Source organism: Dromaius novaehollandiae, chromosome 4 (genome assembly GCF_036370855.1).
Source record: "Dromaius novaehollandiae isolate bDroNov1 chromosome 4, bDroNov1.hap1, whole genome shotgun sequence".
In the NCBI taxonomy this organism is placed as follows: Eukaryota; Metazoa; Chordata; class Aves; order Casuariiformes; family Dromaiidae; genus Dromaius; species Dromaius novaehollandiae.
In genome coordinates, this window is record NC_088101.1 from 26,864,134 (window position 1) to 26,882,004 (window position 17,871).

The window sequence follows — 17,871 nt, forward strand, 5'->3', positions numbered from 1 at the left end:
AGCTTCAGAGGACTCTGGCACACATCAACTGTCAGATCTGTCTGTCCGACTCTGCATATTCCATTTTCAGTCATAATATTAAAGACTACATTGTGAGTTTATCTAGAATTGTTACAAAGGATGTATTAATCCGTGTGTGAAGAGTAAAGCATACGAACAAAAATCTAAAATTGATTTTATCCTTGAGATAAACTATTTTAAAGAAAATTAATAAACAGCTCTTTATAAAGAGAAATTACATCTATTCAAATAATATATCTACTTCCTGTTATACAAGAGCCAGATTTCCATAAGCACCACAGTTCATGACTATGCACAGCTATACTAATAACTAGTAACTAATTCACACACATGCAATCATACATGCAAGTTGAGTATTAGGTATTAAATGGTCCTTCTGAAATCATGTACATAATTAGCCAGCTTGCATATATAACTGTAGGAACTGTATATGCAAATCAAGCACAAAATTGCACTAATGATTATGGAGCTGGGCCCTGTCCTTTTAAAAAATGGTCCTAAATGTAGTTCAAGCTTGAACACTCTTTGTTAGTTCAGCTGAGATAACACTATGTAAATTTACTTGGAACAGTGACAGATTCTGCCTTTAGATGCACGTCCACATCTTCCATCGCTTTCAGTGGGTGCTTCTAGTACAACTGAGAACAGGGATTTACCCTATACAGTGGGACTATGCTCCTTTTGGTCTTTAATGTGACAGACTGAATTCTGACATGATGTCAGATAGCGTAATTCCCAGTGAGAGAATTGAGCTTGCTTACACCACGACTGCATTTAGCTGAAAACTGGTATACACAGACTGTCATACGGCCTTTTAGCTACCTTGTCATTCTCCCCCCCCCCCCCCCCCCCCGCTTTTTTTGGCTATTGCTACTCCAAAGGAAAGCTCCATCAGCTGTTCTGATTGCTAGAAATTCTCCTGTCACAGTGCAGTAACATTTTTAAAGGTCTCAGGGAGGACGGTAAATATCAATTAACTTTAGTAACCTACAGCAACTGCAGTGGCCAGGGCTTGCTAAAAATAGAACAAAAAGAAAAATCATAAAAATTGGGAATATTTGTATTGTAAAGTATTTTCTGGTGCTACTGGGATTGGAAAATATGATTCTGCAAGTGTGGTAATGAACACTGTTTCACTTTAGGAGAAGACACAGTTCCAGACTGAGCTTCCCCAGCCAGTCTCTCAAGTATAAAGCAGTATACTTCAGAGGTCTGAAACCACTTCAGAAAACCAAGTGACAGCAGAAAGCTGCACCACAGCTTTCTCTAACTTAATAGGCTGGTCCTTTTCAATAAACAGAAGGAATTCAACAAGCAGATTAATACACTTTGAGAGCGTCGTTTTACTTGTAAAACATTTTCTGAGCAGGCACATTGCTTATACAAGCCTTTATAAACATCAAAATTGGTGAAAAAGTCCAGAGCGAAGCAGAATTCTGGTCTCACATCTTAGACGGAGAACTTCATTAGCACTGCTGCTTTCCTTCTAAGTAACTCTACATACAAAATACCACTGAAAATCTGACAGAACAGAGTCTATCTGGCTCCTTTAAGAGACTGAGAGCAAGAGTTTTTTAAGGCTTGGTAGTAATCTTGACTCAGACAAAACAAATGGAAATTTCTGACTTCATCCAAATCCTGCCATTAATCCTTAGAATGGGACTAGGATTGCCAGGGAAGGTAAAAGAAAAAAAAAGATGCAGTTCTTGCTCTGAGCGCAAGGATGGTATCTTGCTACACTGGCCGCTAAAACAATGTCTTGCTGCTTTGACAGCCAGGCACTGATGACCTCTGCTGCTCCCTCAGCTACTTTCTAGACCTAGAGAGGAGTCATCAGGACGTTCAGACAAGCCAGCATGCTTTACCAAGATTAGGAAAAGCAAGGAACAAACTACAGGCAGGAAGATGTAAAGAATCCCCAAAAAGTTCAAGAGAACAGGAGAACACTTAGAAGGGAGACAATAAAAAGTAAATACAAAGAGGGAACTGAAAAGGAGAAAAGAGGAGAAAGAAGACAACAAGCAGCTGCAAATAGCAAAAAGGAGAAATGAAACTCTACAATGAAATAGATAATGAAGAGTAAAAGGAGCACTAGAAATTTGGAACAGGGATTTCACAAAGGAGTAAGAAATAAGGAAGCTTGGGAAAGTAAGTTGTAAGATGAGTGCAATGTTCTTTAGGGCTCCAGTTTCCCCATCTATTTTTACTCATTTTCAGTTTTTATTTTTGTCTACATGTGTCTTGTATCTTCAAAGAAGAATGAGGGTTCACTGGTTTCTTTGATTCCTTCCTGCTTACTTGTGAGAGACAGAGGAAAAAAAAAATCACTGTAATTAAGAACAAATTTTTTAATGTTCACGTGGAACTGACTGTCGTGAATGAATGTCCTAAGTCACTTACCCACATCTCTAATACACTTCTAGAAGCTCCAATTTGCACATGGACATCAGAATTTGCTATTGTAAATCAGAAGTGAAAGAAGCACACTGGACTTTGCATATGCAAAAGAGGTAAGGTTCAACTTAGCAAGCGTGCATCAGGAAACTTTGACCTCAGACATTTTTAAACAGGTTCACTCTCCATACTTCTTGTCTGTGGGGAAGCCACCTAGAATGTACTTTCTGTGCCACTGTTCCACATCCAGCAAGTGCACCACACTGAGCAGGCACTGGAAATGCTATGCACCTCAGTTTACCATAGACATTGAGAATAAATCATGAATATTGCTAAAGTCCCTTTAAACATATTTGTCCATTTCCTGTACGAGGCAAATGATATTGTCTATTTTTGTCTAGCCTGGAAGAATTATGCTCAATACTGTTTTATGGGTTGAATTTGATTGAAATACCTAAGCATTTGCCACGATAATACTAAACAAGAGCACACCAGAAGTCTCACTGGTAGGGGGTATGAACGTTGGGCCAGAAGCGTTCTCCTTTGGGGCGCGACAAAGCACACAGTTATTAGCAAAACACATTCAGATGACACACCTGTAGAAAAGAAAGCACTGAACAGACAGTTACAACTTGAACTTACATCAAAGCTGGCGAGAACTCAGAATGGATTTCTGTAAGACGCAGAAGAGAGGCTGCTTGCTTCTTCCTAGATCTACCTCTACATTTGTCAACGCAGCATCTCACATTACATTCATGCCTCTGGCAGCTCTACCATAGCTGCCCCCGGCCTCCATGGAATATACAGACTTCTCGTCAGTCATGCAATTTCGGCCCTTTCTAGACTAGGTTGATGTTGATACTAAAAAATTCCTTGCCTCTCTGTTTTCCTCCCCACTCCCCTGTCCTTTCCCTCCTTCCCGCAGGAAGGGCAGCCAACCATAGATGCTACAAGCAAACAAGCAACTCTCCTACTGGGCCTGAGAGAGCACAAGGAACACCCTGAGACACGTAAGAAACAGAGGGAAAGGAAATAGATGTGACATTAGGAAAATAACTAACTAATTCACTGTAATGTTGCAATTTTGATGAATAGCTAGAATTTCCATGCTAGCAAGAAGCCAGGAACAACTTCTACAGTAGGGACCAAAATTCAATTATCAATTATTATACGCTTGGGAAGCTTAGCAGCAGTGTAAGGTCTGTTCACAAGCAGTGAGATCTGTGCAAATAGAGGGGCTCCTATGTTCCTGGACATTCCAAAATATCAATGGGTAGAGGCTAAATGGTTCAGAAAAACAACAAAAAAATTGCAAAATTTGAAATTGCAAAGTTGCAGAAAATTGAGTATTTTCTTTTATTCTGTGGAAGTTGACAATTCAAGTGAATTTTTAAAAAGAAATTCTGTTTTGAAATGAGAAATCCAATCAAAACTTTCAGCTTTTTCCCCTCCAAAATCTCAAGCCATTTCTTTTTTGTCTAAATTAGCATTCATAGTCTTAGTACCTAGGATATCAGTTTCTCATGAATTTACGGCGTTACTGATACTTCTCTATTCAGCTCTAATCATCCACATCCTCCTCTTAGAAAAAGATGACATGGCTTGCCTTAATTTAGCTTTTGGTGGCAGAGGCTGTATTGTGGAAGACTGGGATGTTGTATGACACTTAAATTGAGGTCCTGAGCTCACCAGCATTTCTGAACGCAGGTATAATGACAAACATTATACGCAGTATCACAAAAAATGATAGATGTTAGAGTTTCTGAGATGGCAGCCTAGAAGAAGAGTTCTTCCTAAGAAGCCGCAGGAGGGAAAAAAAGGTTGACTTTGTATTATCTTTGACACACAGGATTCTGGACACCCTATGGCTCTCAGACTGTTGGCCTAGTTGGAAAGCAATCAATCATGAACAGGACTGAGTTGAATACAGCACAGTTTTTACTTTCTGTAATGGTCTATAAATAAGGCAAGTAACTAAGTCCTTGGGGGAAACACGTAAGTCAACAGGCTCTGGGTATATGATAAAAATCTCCATTCTTCAATTTTACCCCCACAGAGAGCTTTCCCAGTTTAATATTTTTTCAGCAGAGAGGAGAAAAAAAAAAAAAAAGCTGACATTTTCCCTCCACTCTTGAAGAAAAACATTCCAGTAAATACTCACTCCATTTGCCAAATTACACAGTATGCTGCATGGTATGAGGAGTTTCCTTCAGCAGAGAAAGGAGAAGAGAGGTTTAAGATGACAGAAGGAAGCACGAACTGGAATGCATGCAACAAGCCTACAGGACTTACTTCCTCCCTTCTCAGAGTTTTGCCTGAAGAATGACATGAGTGATGAATACGAATCTCAGTATTGGCTTTGGTAGTGGGCCACAGTACAACTGTTACAAACTTTTTTTTTTTTAGTGGTATAATACTTGGATCCTCCTTGGCACTGAAACTTTCTTTTTAAATTATATTTCCACTCTCTTAGCTACATATGGAGCTGTTCTTTCTCAGGAGTATAGAATTGTTTCTTATGCTTGTGGCAAACTTCACTTTATTCATTTCTGCCTATTTGTCTCTAAGTTGCTGTGTCCTTCTCAGTCATCCACTGTCTTTGTAACAGCTGACATCTCAAAAGATTAATGCATCTTTTGCCTCTCTCAGATAATTCATGAAGATATTAATTAAACAAGTGGTACCCAGCACTGATCCTGCAGGACCGCATTAAAACTTTTGTTACAACTAGATGCAATGCTATTAATATCACTACTCACTGAGCACAAACTGTGATACCCCAAGCTGAGCTTTACTTATTATAAGCAGTTGTCCTGTCCTACTGTTTTGGCTTTGGGTTTTTTGGGTTGTTTTTCTGTTTTTGGGGGAGGTTTTTTGCTAGCTTACAAACTGTATTTGCTAGTACTTCTCAAGGTATTGAAAAAAACTACAGATCATAAAAAGCAGTTAACTGTTGCCCAGTACTGAGTCAATTAATTATCTGATGAAGAAGCTGCGATACACAGAAAAGTCAGGACACTGACATACTAAACCAGATACAACTCAGAAACAGGATAATAGGGACTGCATCTGTAATCAGTTTAGCAACTGGCTCTGAACAAGTGGCATTTCTAAAAGGTGCATTAAAGAAAAGCTGTCTGTATTTCTAACGATTTGGAGACATCATTTGAAATAAGGATGAATAAAAAATGGGAATAAGGTCAATGCTACAGCATGCTCAAGAAAAGCATGTTTCTGCTTTCTAAGCTCATACTACTGAGTGTTTGTAACTAAAAACAATCTTTAATCTGTTACAGCAAACAAAATTTTCCATCTCTTGCAAGGTTATTAGAATTCACATTGTCCCTTTTTCCATTGTTTTCCATGCATAGTAGGTGAAAAAGCACTTTCATTTCATTAAAAATTGCTTTTTAATGGCTTACATATTGAGAATTCAAAATCAAGAGCAAAAGAGACAATGACTGTAATGAAAGCACTTGAAATTGAAAAAGTAAAAATACAGGAAATAATTTCAAGCATCTAAGGATAAAGTAACATCAACATTAAAGCAGTAACAGAAATACAAAAACACCATTACCTTGAATTCTTTTTCAATGTTGGCCAACTTGGCAAGCTCATTGCTGAGTTCCAGAGCAGTGAGTACTGGATCTTCACTGGAGAGGGACAGGTAAGCAGGACTAGCCAGTCCTTTGTAAGCATTTATTCGTGACCTAGAGTGACTGAAAGAATCATGCTTCTGCTTCTCCGTACAGTCATTACATTTGCAGAAATAATCATGAGGTCTTTCTATCCTGGCTCCTTTCATCAATAGCATGTGCACAACTTCGTATTTCTGGCAGTGGGCAGCTAAAATAATGGGAGTGATATCTGGAGAAAAGCGGGTACCGTCTTCGTCATAAGAATAAAAATCATCATCCTGGAGCTCCTGCTCACAAGGGCTCAGAGTCAGTCGCTTATTTGCTGAAAACCCAGGATGATTCAAAATTGCTTCCACTATCCTGATGTAGCCCTTGCTGATTGCAAGCAGCAGGGCATCTCCGATCCGTGCCAAGTTCTCTTTTTTTAACAGAAGTTCTGTCACTTCCAAATGTTCGTTCCCTACAGCAAGCTGCAAGGCGTTTTGGCCCATGTAGTCAACACAGTTGACATTCAGTGTTTTTGACTCCTCTAGCATTTTGCGCACCACAGGGATGTTCCCATACTCTGCTGCATCTAGAAAGCGCTCTTCTTCAGCGGTAAGACTTGTCCCCCTGTTGTTGAACATGAACGCTGGGCCTCTAATGGCCTGTCGCCTTCCCTTTTCCCTCATCATAGTCATACGTCTCAGAGATGGACTTCCTTCAATGTACCTAGCAAAAATAAGGTAATAGAATTGCACAGTGTTGGTTACTTGTAACTTCCACCTCCCTTATGGCTGAAAAAATTGACAACTTACTCATTTTGTCCTGTATCATTTACGCATCTATTGACCAGGATAATTCTCTATTGTCATCTTTCTGTTTTCATGTTTGCTTGTACACTACCTAAAGGCACTTACAGGTTCAATACCACAGGCCATTTCCGTTTCATTAATATGGTCAAGATATTTCCCCCCTAATATAAGAAGTCATCCCTCTTCAGAAATACCTGCCAACTCACTACTATATATATATATATATATATATATATATATATATATATATATATATATATATATATACACACACACACACACACACACACAGATATATATATATAAACTGAAAACACACCTGCTATACCAGACTGGATTGTCAACAGCAATTAATACTATTCACCATAGAAGCTGATGGTTTAAGGCAGGCAATATTCATGTGTACCATACTGTACTTTGCATAAACAAGAAACAAAGACAAGTTTGCTTCCTGATGCCTTTCAGAGCAGTACAAACTACAGTAGTCTGATCTCACATCCCTTAGTGTTTACTGCTAGATGTGTTAATCAAATCTAGAAGAATTTAGTCACCAGTTAATTTGGCCAAATTACAAGTTTTTGAAAACAGCAGTTCATACATGTTCAGTAGACTTCATAGATACCAGCAACTGAACTGTTCACAGTTTCCAGACACTGCACATGATCCAGTCCAGACTAGGAACAGCTCTTAGTCAAACTGGAGCTTTGCAATGCTGTGGGCTATGTTGACCCTACTTCTATGATATGTCTACCACTTGAGGAGCTGAAAGGACAAAGCTGTCTGATGTTCTTCCCCAAGCAAAAAAGCAAACACAGTCCTGTCATATGATCAGAAAAAAACAAAAGTCAAAGAGCTATTGAACAGGAATGAAACCTGGGCAGGTAGGCTGCGCTGGGGAGAAGAAATCTGGATATAGAAAAGGGAGATTGTTTAGGAAAGGAAACTGAGAATCAACTTGGGAAGTGGTGAACTCCCAGAAAAACTGATTGCAAAAGTAGAATGAGGGAGAAAAGAGAAGGGGAACAGAAGAAGTGAAAGAGTAAGCAAGGTACCTGAAGGAACACAGAAACCAGAATTATGAGCCAGTGAAGATGCAGACTGAGAGCAGCAAGGAACAAATAAGACCAGGTGAGAGAAAACACAGATCAGATGCTGAGCTGGAACTAGCCAGGTAAGAAAAACAGAGAGGAGAAAGGAGGTTCAAAGGAGCGATACAAGGATTTGCAAGGAAACCAGACCTAGAATGAGAGCCTGAGGAACAGCCACTGCCTGACTAGAGGAACCAACAAGTGCCTGGCTGGATCTGAAACAACAGAATAGATGGAATCAGGCCAAAGTGGTCACAGCTAGGGGAACAAACAGAAGCTTGATGCCTGCCACAGCACTGTAATCTTCCTTCACTGCTGTCAGCAAGTAAGTGTGAAAGCCATCAGCAATCTCCCATTCCTTCCTAATCTGGGTCAATACTGAGGGAGACAGCCTCCAGCTGCTATCAGTTAATCCATTAACTCAAGGCATAGAGATCACTTGAACTGATTTGATGGACAGAGAGGCACCATGCTGCTGATAAACAATATGTGAGTTAATGGAGGAGTGTGCTTTGAATACATATGACACTATACATTGGCTACATACTCCGAGACAAACAGGCCCTATAGATGTCAAATCTGGGCCTTAAGTCCTCTGTGCCTCTGTTCATCATCTATAAATAAAGAATAATTGTCTCCCATTTTATAGGAGCATTGTGAAAATGAATTCATCCACCTCAGAGAAAAATTCAAATATAACAGTAAACAGCAACACAGAAAAAATGAAGAGGAAATTATTCCTTCCAACCTCAGCGCACGGGCTCAGTAATGTATGCTAAATGGATGTAGGTCCACATAATGAACACTGAGGACAAAAGAAAATATTAAAAAGTCCTTTTTAAGCAAATCCTGTAAGTCTGTAAAAAGGAATGAAACACGGGAAAAAAATGACACATGCATATAAAGACTACACATTCAAGAGGACACAGCAGAAGCTGCATAAACAGCTTTAATAGTGGCAATCCTAATTCCTATGGGTTCAGATTTGCAACCCGAGTAACCTTCTCTTGAACACAATTTTTTATTTTCTGTGTGTTTTTTCAACAGTGAGCTTATCTGTATTACCACTGCAGAAAATATGCCTGTTGACATCACTGGATTTCTCTATACGCAACACTGGCAGCTCTATATGGTTTTCACTGTGCATAACTAATGCCATTCAGGTTGTAAGAATGTGTCTGGCCTTCCAGCTATCCACGTCAGCTGTAATAAATTTAGCAAAACATAAAATCTTAACCACTTTATCAAAGCTACTGGCATCATAAAAGCTAGTCCATGCTCCCAACATTTTGGTTAACACAAATGGGCAGTTTCATTGCAGACCAAGTGGTGAGATCGTAATACTCATTACCAAGGGTAGGACTCTCCTGGGATGAAAGCATTTGACCTTATTTAAATTTTCAAGTGTGATCAGTATTTCTGGACTGACAGAAATTACCTGGGTGGCACTACAATGTAAGGTATATGAACTGATATTTACTTCTGGAAATGTGTGTCAAAACTGCTTTGCCAAAAAACCTAGATCCATTCTTATTCACCCCTGACCCACTTTCCTTATGGCTATGAAAAAGGCTGCATTACAGAGAGGATTTGTGTCTCTGTATTAAACACTAATTGATTTAATATCTAAAGCTCAGTCATATTTCACATCTGAGACTCCCTGGATATAAAGATTTGAGCCCAGAGTGCATGCGGTGAACAGTCACAGTATGCTACTACCATATCCCTCCATGAAATCACAAGTAGAACCAGAAATACTGTATTTTCATCATTACCTTTTACACCAGATATTATTGTCTGCTATGCTGTTAGGTTTCTAGTCTTCCTCCACATCTAAAAAACACATGGCTATAGAAATGCAGCTCTTTATCATAATAAATAATAACTATATGGTTAGAAAAAAATCCGTAAGTATATTAAAACAAGTAAAAAGACAGAGAAAAAGATTAACTCATGCTGACTTCTTGATTTGAGAAGATTCTAAAGTCACCCTGAATCTCATTTATCTTTTATGAAACATATAACAACATGTTTTCTCCCAAATATTCAGTGTCATTTTTCAATACAAATTGAAATACAATACTTTATTTTCTGTTTTATCTATCATTCTTTCAAGACCCACTCTCTGACTCAGGTGACTCATCTGACTGCTGTAAAAAAAGATGCATCTTTCCAAAGGTGTTGTACGGGAATATCTTCCCGAAAAGGAAGATCTCTTTAGCTATAAATCTTGTGACAGAAATGATATATTTGAACTGACTGCAATATCTTTTCAAAGTAAGATGAAAGTTGCTTGGTATTTTATTGACTAAAATATTGTCAAGGCCTTCTGAAAAATAAAGAACAAGAAATCTTGTACAGCACCACACCGCCAGCAGACTGCCAGGGTCATTCGTACCTCCCCACTGTCTTTTTCCCCTCTTCCCTCAGTAAATTCAAAGACCTTCTGGATGCCAGTGAAGCTCTGGTCAGTGTTGCATGCAGGAAGGATCAGGTACAGGGTCTCCTATTCCATTGTCTACTCTCCCATTCTTCTATCTACTAATCACACTTTTAACCTATCCCAAGACATCGAAAAAATGGTCTGAACGATTAAAATTTTAGTTTTAACTTTTTAACTGTTTTCAACACATCTAATATGCAGTATTTGTCAACTGAAGTAATGAAAACACAAAATCTCAGGATACATCTCTAGATACCATTATATTGGCTTAAAAATATTATTAAAATAGAACTGAATGTGTATTAATTACTTGTGCTCTAGTTCTTAGAGACTTTAAGGTTCACATTCTCAACCTGTAAGGCACTGACAACTTATTTAAAAAGAGGGAGGGAGAGATGGAAATTGCATTGTTCTTCTTCCCACCTGTTCCCAATAGTTGAAAGAGGACAGAAAATTTAGAATCTCTAGAGCTCATGCCAAAAAATCCACACAAACACTGAGCAAGAAAAATGTCCAATTATTATATGTTAATTCTTAAACAGCGATGTACTGCAACATTAAGTGAAGTCTAGTTCTAGTACACAGGTTGAGTAATTAAGCTACGTAGTATGCTGTAGGAAGGTAAGAAGGACAGGACCCAGTTCCCATCTGCTGACATGGAGCAGCAGCGGAGCCCCTCCATTTTGCCCATGACTGATTGTCCACACTCCCGACAGCACAAAAAGTGGCCAGGGGACCTATAAAGCCTCAAGCCCCTGTTTGCTGCTCAGCATAAACAAGAAGGATGGAATTGGGGAAGAGCAGTCATGTTAACTGAAGTACACCAGTTCTACAACATCTTAACACGTTCACTTGGCCATAAGTGTGTACCAGTCAGTTGTTTAGAGGAACTGAAGAGCTTCACTGGCAAAAAGGAAGAACTTCTGAAACTATACAGCCACCTTCAGAATCACTAATTCAATAGCACCTGTTAACAATCACAATAAAACCAAGATGTTCGTAAGTTACAAGTTTTATTTCTTTAACTATACTGCTATCATCACTCATTTGTCAGCTTAAGTCTAGCCCCACACTTCCTACTTAGACAAACTCTCAGTAACTTCAGTGATAGCCTTCACAGAGCATAACTCACTACAAGATGATAAACAATTAACCAAGATGTGACAAGACCTTAAGTCAGCTAATGCCTGGTGGTACAGTTGTCCCATTTTATCCTAAAAGTAAGGACATCTCCAGAGACTCCCAATCTTTAAAGACAAGGCTTTGTAAGAACACAAACATAACACATGGAAACATATTAACATTAAAAAGAGGAAACTGACCTGCTGCGTAAGACTGGTTAAAATAAAAGGTACAAAAACAAGCCCTTCCCTAGACCTTGGTCTTTGCAGTGTAGTCCTTTCTCCCAGTCATGCTTTTCAGGCAAGCAATTTTTACAGTTTCCCAGTTGAACCTCGTCCAACACAGTCCTCTCTGCATGTCTTAGGAAAGACCCCTTTGTGCTCCTCTGAGTGTGCTTCCAGCTGCCAGGGAGGCCCAGGCTACGCTCAGCAGACTTCCACAGAAAAGGGGCTGCTTCCCGCATGCAGCACACTCCTTCCAGGACACCGGGCTACTACCTGTCTCACCCTGCACCGTGGAAGTGTCTCTGCTCTCAAAACGCTCTGCTGCTCCCTGGGAGACACCGATTGCCTTTTCCTTTCAGCAGCCCCTTGGCCCCAGGTCCAGGATGCTGCAGCCACAGATAGGCAAAAAGGTAGCTCTCTTTTCTGCTGCCTGTCTCTTTTAACAAAACATACAGTTTCCTAGCTATAAACAGGAAACACAAATAAAGCAGATAAACCATTCACTGAAAGCACAAATAAAACTGATATACACAGACATGCCATATTCTCCCTGTTCACACCTATCCTAGCCAATGCAATACCGCTAAACTCCTGTTTTATATGTTATGTTTTTAGCACCAGTGCCAGGTTGTGGTTGAAACTTCATCTATATAAGGGAAAGTACATTTCTCCAAGATCATGGCATAATCCATGGCTGTGCCCTTCTTGAAAAATATGAAGCTGGGACAGTACAAGTCTGTTTCTGGTTTGCAGCAGGACTCATGCCATGACTCCTAAAGGGTATACAGCCTTTCAAGACCTTTACCAAATGAGAAACATTTCATGTAGGGCAGTGATAAGTACACACTGAACACTTAATTGGTTCATTATACACCAGTTAGCGTCGTAAGACACAAAAATCTATCTTGCGTTATTTCTATTTATCTTAAATATTTTTGCCTAAAATGTTTGACCCTTCATACATGTAATTAAAAATATAAAATAAGTATTTTTTCATTAAGCAAGCAATGGCCACTTTGTCTATTGTGATTTGCATTCATAACATTCCCTATGACATTACATTGCGCTGTAGTGTTGCCTGAACACTGCAGCCTGTTCCTGAAATAATTGATTTTTTTCTTTGGACACAGAGTTACTTGTATATGGGATGCTAGAAACTTTAGCAGCACAACAATTGCAAAGGACTAGAGCAAACTTTATGATTCCTCTGCTTCTACACTGGATTATTTCAGTTCCAGATGTCTACTCTGAATTTACCAATCCCTTTTGATGTTCAAACTTTCAGAGTTGTAGCAAAAGGACAGAGATCTGGGACAAATAGTTGACCTGAGAATTCCTTGTGTTGTGCTGTTCATTATCTCATCAACAGCAATTCAAAAGCTTTATAATCTTGTTTCTAAGTCTGTTTTTAATTGTGCAGACTGCATAAGCCATTTTAAAAAAGGGAGAGAAGCGGCGGAAACAGAAATCTCATTTTGGGCCTTCCTAGATCCCTAGAACAGTTTTCTAATATTTGTACTGAAGAACTGGCTGTTACTCTCCCTGAAGTAATAAATGCAAGAAAAGATGGCATCAACAATTTACAAGTAGTATATCCTGCTGCTAAACTTCCGTACAATGTTAGCAATCTTGATTCTGTTCTAACCCTGGAAAGGGAATGCAGTCCAGCGATTATAGGGAGATCAGGCAAGTATGTCGCCAAAACAGTGATGCGCACACACACTTACAGGCAACAATCTGTGGCACAGGAGACGCAGAGTCTGCTTCATGTTCTGCCAAAAGGAACCTCTGAGGTCCCAGTTTTAAAATCTAAAGAATGACAACTGACTTGCTCCCAAAAGCAAGTGCTTAGACATGCACATAAATATCAGCAGCCTTTCAGCTCATGACTTCTGCGATCTCCTAAACTGAGGGATCTCAAAGCTGTTTGCTTTGTTACCACCACAGAAAAAGACTGTGTTGTGCCATGTGAGGTAGCAGCTCCTGGCTCTGTGCAGGGCCACAGGCAGTGCTAGCAGGCAGTCCCTCCAGCTTCATCACCTCTCAAATGAAGGCTTTGCCATCCCTCCAAGCTCTGCTCCAGGCCATGCACCACAAGAGGCTTTTGGTAGGTTTCTGTTTTTCACCAGTAAAAGTAGCGTCATGTTTACATATGTTTGCATACCACGCTTCAAAGAAGCTTGCATATGTGCTCCACACAATTTGGTAATGCCTGCACCAAACCAAAGAATATTAAATGAGAGCTTCCTTCTCCTTTCTGAAAACTATTACCTGGGCTTGCCAGAAGAGGGAGGTTCATTCAGCTCAATAGCAGAACATAAATCAGGCCAGCTGCAAGGCCTGACCCTGGTCTATACTCTCCCACTGCTCTGAAATGACATAATCCATCATCCAAAATGCCCTCATGTCAGCTTGCAGAAGTTCTGGCTCAGAACTCGGAAAGAACTGCAGTCAGAAAACGGAACAAAACACCATGAGATATCAGGTGGGGGTGTACTCACATTCAGTTTTTTTCCTTTTCCCCCACAAACTATGCAGTGCTTTTTCCTACCATTACTCTTCACTAACTCCTCAATAGAAAATACCAATCATCTGAATTCCAGGAAAATAAAGGGACTGTATTTTGATGCGAGGACTGCACACGTGCACACAGAATAAGGCAAACAGATCTCACTGGGAGAGAGACAAGTTGACAGGGCTGCAGCAACTAAGAATTTTAAAGCCTTTTTCACACTCAGTCCTTGATTTGTGTTCTGGAGTTCCACTGAGTCAGGGAACTAAACTATTTTTTCCAAAGAGCCTCAGGAAATCAGGCATCCAATGCCTATTACATTTAACTTACAATTTTTGTCTACGTTTTTCTCACTGGGACATATGATACCTTCTGAAGCAGAAGTATTACATCCAGGCTGCAGCCTTAGTGGGAATCCGAGGTTAATTACTTTTTCCAGCAATACTTGGCACAGGAGGGAGCCAACCATACGTTGACAGGTACCTTGCATAGGTTACAGCTTTCAGAGTGAAGACACTTCAAATACCAACAAAATATATCTCCCTGGGCAAGCTACTTCACATTTTCCTGCCTCTTTCCCCTTGCGCTGTCTGTCAGTACTGACTATTTGGACCATAAATTTTTCAAGTCAAGGATTCTCATACTCATTTTGTGCACACTAAAGCGTTAAGTGTGCCAATTTGAGCACATTATTAGCAAACAGATATTGGTATTTATTTCATTAACAGATGTTATGATTTTAGCCTTTAGTGCCAAATACAAAAAATTACTCCAGAAGAAAAAGCCTGGTGCTATACCACGGATGACCAAAGGCATGTAACAGAGGAAATGGTAGTTGTTGGTCTTTTGTTTCTATGCCCTGTCGCTTCAATACGCTCCTACTACATTGATTAATGGAACCCTTTTGTCAGCTCAGAGGACAGTCACTTGCAATCGCTGCTGTGACAAAGATTCCCAGGACAGGATCACAGGAATTATATACCAGTAAGTAATGCCAACAGATGGAGCTCATTCCAGGTACAAATGCCTATAGCTGTGCAAACTTGACTCCAGTTTCAGTCTCTGTTGGCAAAATAACCGTTTCTTAAAGAAAGGAATATTCTAACAGTTCTATGGAGACACGAACCTACAAGACATCCAGAAATTTAGGTCTCAGGAATTACAATTTACCTCAGCAAGCTTCAGCTGTCTAAAAGTTAAGTGTCCAAGCCTAAACCAATCCTCTAGGCTCCCTGTATGGCGAATGGGGAAAGACAGGCACCTCAAGAAAGACTAAGCCGACTTGCCCATTGCTATTTCCTCTCTCATCCCATTGATCACAGAGGGAGCCTAGACAAACAACTTAAGGACAACTTTCAGACAGCTAAAGACAGGTGAGATATTCCTTCCCTCGATGTCTCAGTTGCTGAGTACAGGATATTTGTGTACAATTTCTGCACTGGGATGGTAGAAACCATTTTTATTTGTGGTTATCACATTCTAAGTGCTACTCTAATTATTCCTGTACTTTAGAGTTGTCTCTAGGGCGATTTTAATTAAGGCTTGTTCTATAAAGGCTGAATATGTTATCTTAAAACTCAGAATAAAGTATTTGTCATTTGGTAATTAAAATATTTAATTAAGAATTAAATATTGTCCTGAAAGTGTAAGATACTCAAGTAATCCTCAGAGAGAAGTCTCACTAAACTGCAACACGTTATAAAAATGAGTGAATAATTCACCAAGAGCTTACATTTTGTAAATCAGAGCCAAGAAAGTTATCATCCCTATAAGTAAAATTGAATTTATTTCTCTTGCAGTAAGTCCTAGCCATGGTCAGTATTTATAATTACATGTGAATTACATATTATTACATGTGAATACGTAAAAACAACAAATTAAAACTTCCTAAGACACCTTGAATTTAAACTGACAAGAAACATTGCAAAAACTGATGTTCTCCTGTGCAGTTGTCCTAGATTTCTGCTGGGAGTCTGGTTTTATCACAGTCTAGATGATTTAAAAGATAGAAGAGGGATGCTTTAGCACTGCCAGGACAACAGGCTGTAGTGGGCTCTCTAAACCTTAGGCGAGCCTATAATTAGGCTTTTTTTCAGCAACTATGCTGGTAGTTCAGGGAAAAACACCATAAAATATAGACACGATGCCAACGTAAATCAAATGCGTTCATCACAATATTAAGCGACCTACTTCACCAAGCTCTTCTCTAATAACTAATAAAGTTTCCTAAGCGTTTGGCGGCGGGAAAGGATTTAAACTGTGTCACCGGTTTAGGGGAAAAAAAAGAAAAGAAAAGCCCCAATAATGCAAAAGGGGACGCGCAATAGCAAGGAACGACCTGCCGCCGGGGACGTGCCGTGGCTGTGCAAGCGGGGCGCTGCGCCCGCCTGTGCCGCCCTCCCGCCCGGCTCCGCACCGCGAACACCAGGAGCCGCCGCGGTGCCGCGCCCCGGGCGGCGGCGGTGGGGCACGGCGAAAGCGGGAGGGCGGCGGCGGCAGGGCGCCTCCTCGCTGCCCTCCCCGTCGATCACAGGACCCGGCCCAGCGCCGCCCTTCTGCAAGCTTTGGCTTCAGAGGCAAAGGCAACGCTGGCCACAAGCGGGTGCCCGGCCCCAGCACGTCCCGCTCCGCCGGGGCCGCGCCCGCCCCAGCCCCAGCGCCGCGGCACCTGCGGGGCTTGTGCCTCACCGCGACGGAGCAAAGCTGAAGGGCTGGGGCGCAGCGGAGCGCGGGGGGCCGCGGCGCTGCATGCCCGCGGGCGCTGTCCCCCGAGTGCCCGCCTGCCACCGCCGCCAACCGCCCCCGCCCGCCCCTCGCCGCGCCAGTCCCGCCCGGCCGCTGCCAGGCTCCCCGGCGCCCGGCGCCAACTTCGCGGGGCCGCGGCGGCCGGGCCCCTGCGCCTCCGCCGCAGAAGTTGCCGGGCAGCACCCTCCTACCGCGGCCCCGGCCCCCACTTACATGGTGCTGGCGAAGGGCGGCGGCGGGTAGTAGCCGTAGGGCTCCCGCAGGGTCTTAACGGCTCTCGGCGGCGGCGGCGGGGGCTCCAGCCCCCCATTGACGCCTCTCCAGCCGCGGCGCCGGCGCTGCTGCTCCTCTTCCTCTGCCCCCTCCTCCTCCTCCTCCTGCTGCGGGGGGAAGGTCACTCTCCCCTGCTCCTTGCTCTTCCTGCTCTTGCTGGACATGGTCGGGGTCCCCTCAGGCGGCGGCTGCTCCCGGCCGGCCTCGCCCGGCGGCGTGTGTGGCGGGGAAGGAGGCAGGAGGAGGAGGAGGAGGAGGAAAGCCCTGCCCGGCGGGGGACAGGGCACCCGGAGGGGACAAGCCCCTCACCACAAAGGCAGCGCCGCCCCTCCGCCCTGTCCCCCTGCCGCCGGTCGGGGCGGCGCGGCGATGTGCAGCCCGGCCGCGGCAGCCGGGAAGTGCCGGCGAGCGAGGCGGCGACGGAGAGACCGGGCTCCCGGCGGCGGCGGCTCTGCCCCTCTCCTCTCCCTGTCATCGTCCCCCGCTAGGACGGCATGGTTGCCGAGGGAGCGGAGCGGTCATGTACCACAGCGGGCGCCGCGAGAGGAGGGGACGCCCCTCCGCCACCTGCCGAAGCCAGAACCGCCCCCCGCCCCCCTCCCCAACGGCCACGGGGG

General features: G+C 42.3%; 1 protein-coding gene across 2 annotated transcripts in view; it reads right to left on the reverse strand.

Annotated features, from left to right (window-relative positions):
* TRPC3 (transient receptor potential cation channel subfamily C member 3) overlaps positions 1–17,580 on the reverse strand; it is a 49,295-nt gene extending 31,715 nt beyond the window's left edge. For both annotated transcript variants that reach the window (XM_026096120.2, XM_064510653.1), the window contains exons 1-2: positions 17,195–17,580; positions 5,993–6,764 (exon numbers count right to left, since the gene is read on the reverse strand). In XM_026096120.2, the coding sequence (XP_025951905.2) occupies positions 5,993–6,764; positions 17,195–17,418 (996 nt within the window). In that variant the 5' untranslated portion in view covers positions 17,419–17,580. The remainder of the gene's footprint in view (positions 1–5,992; positions 6,765–17,194) is intronic.
* Between the last annotated feature and the right edge of the window lie 291 nt (positions 17,581–17,871).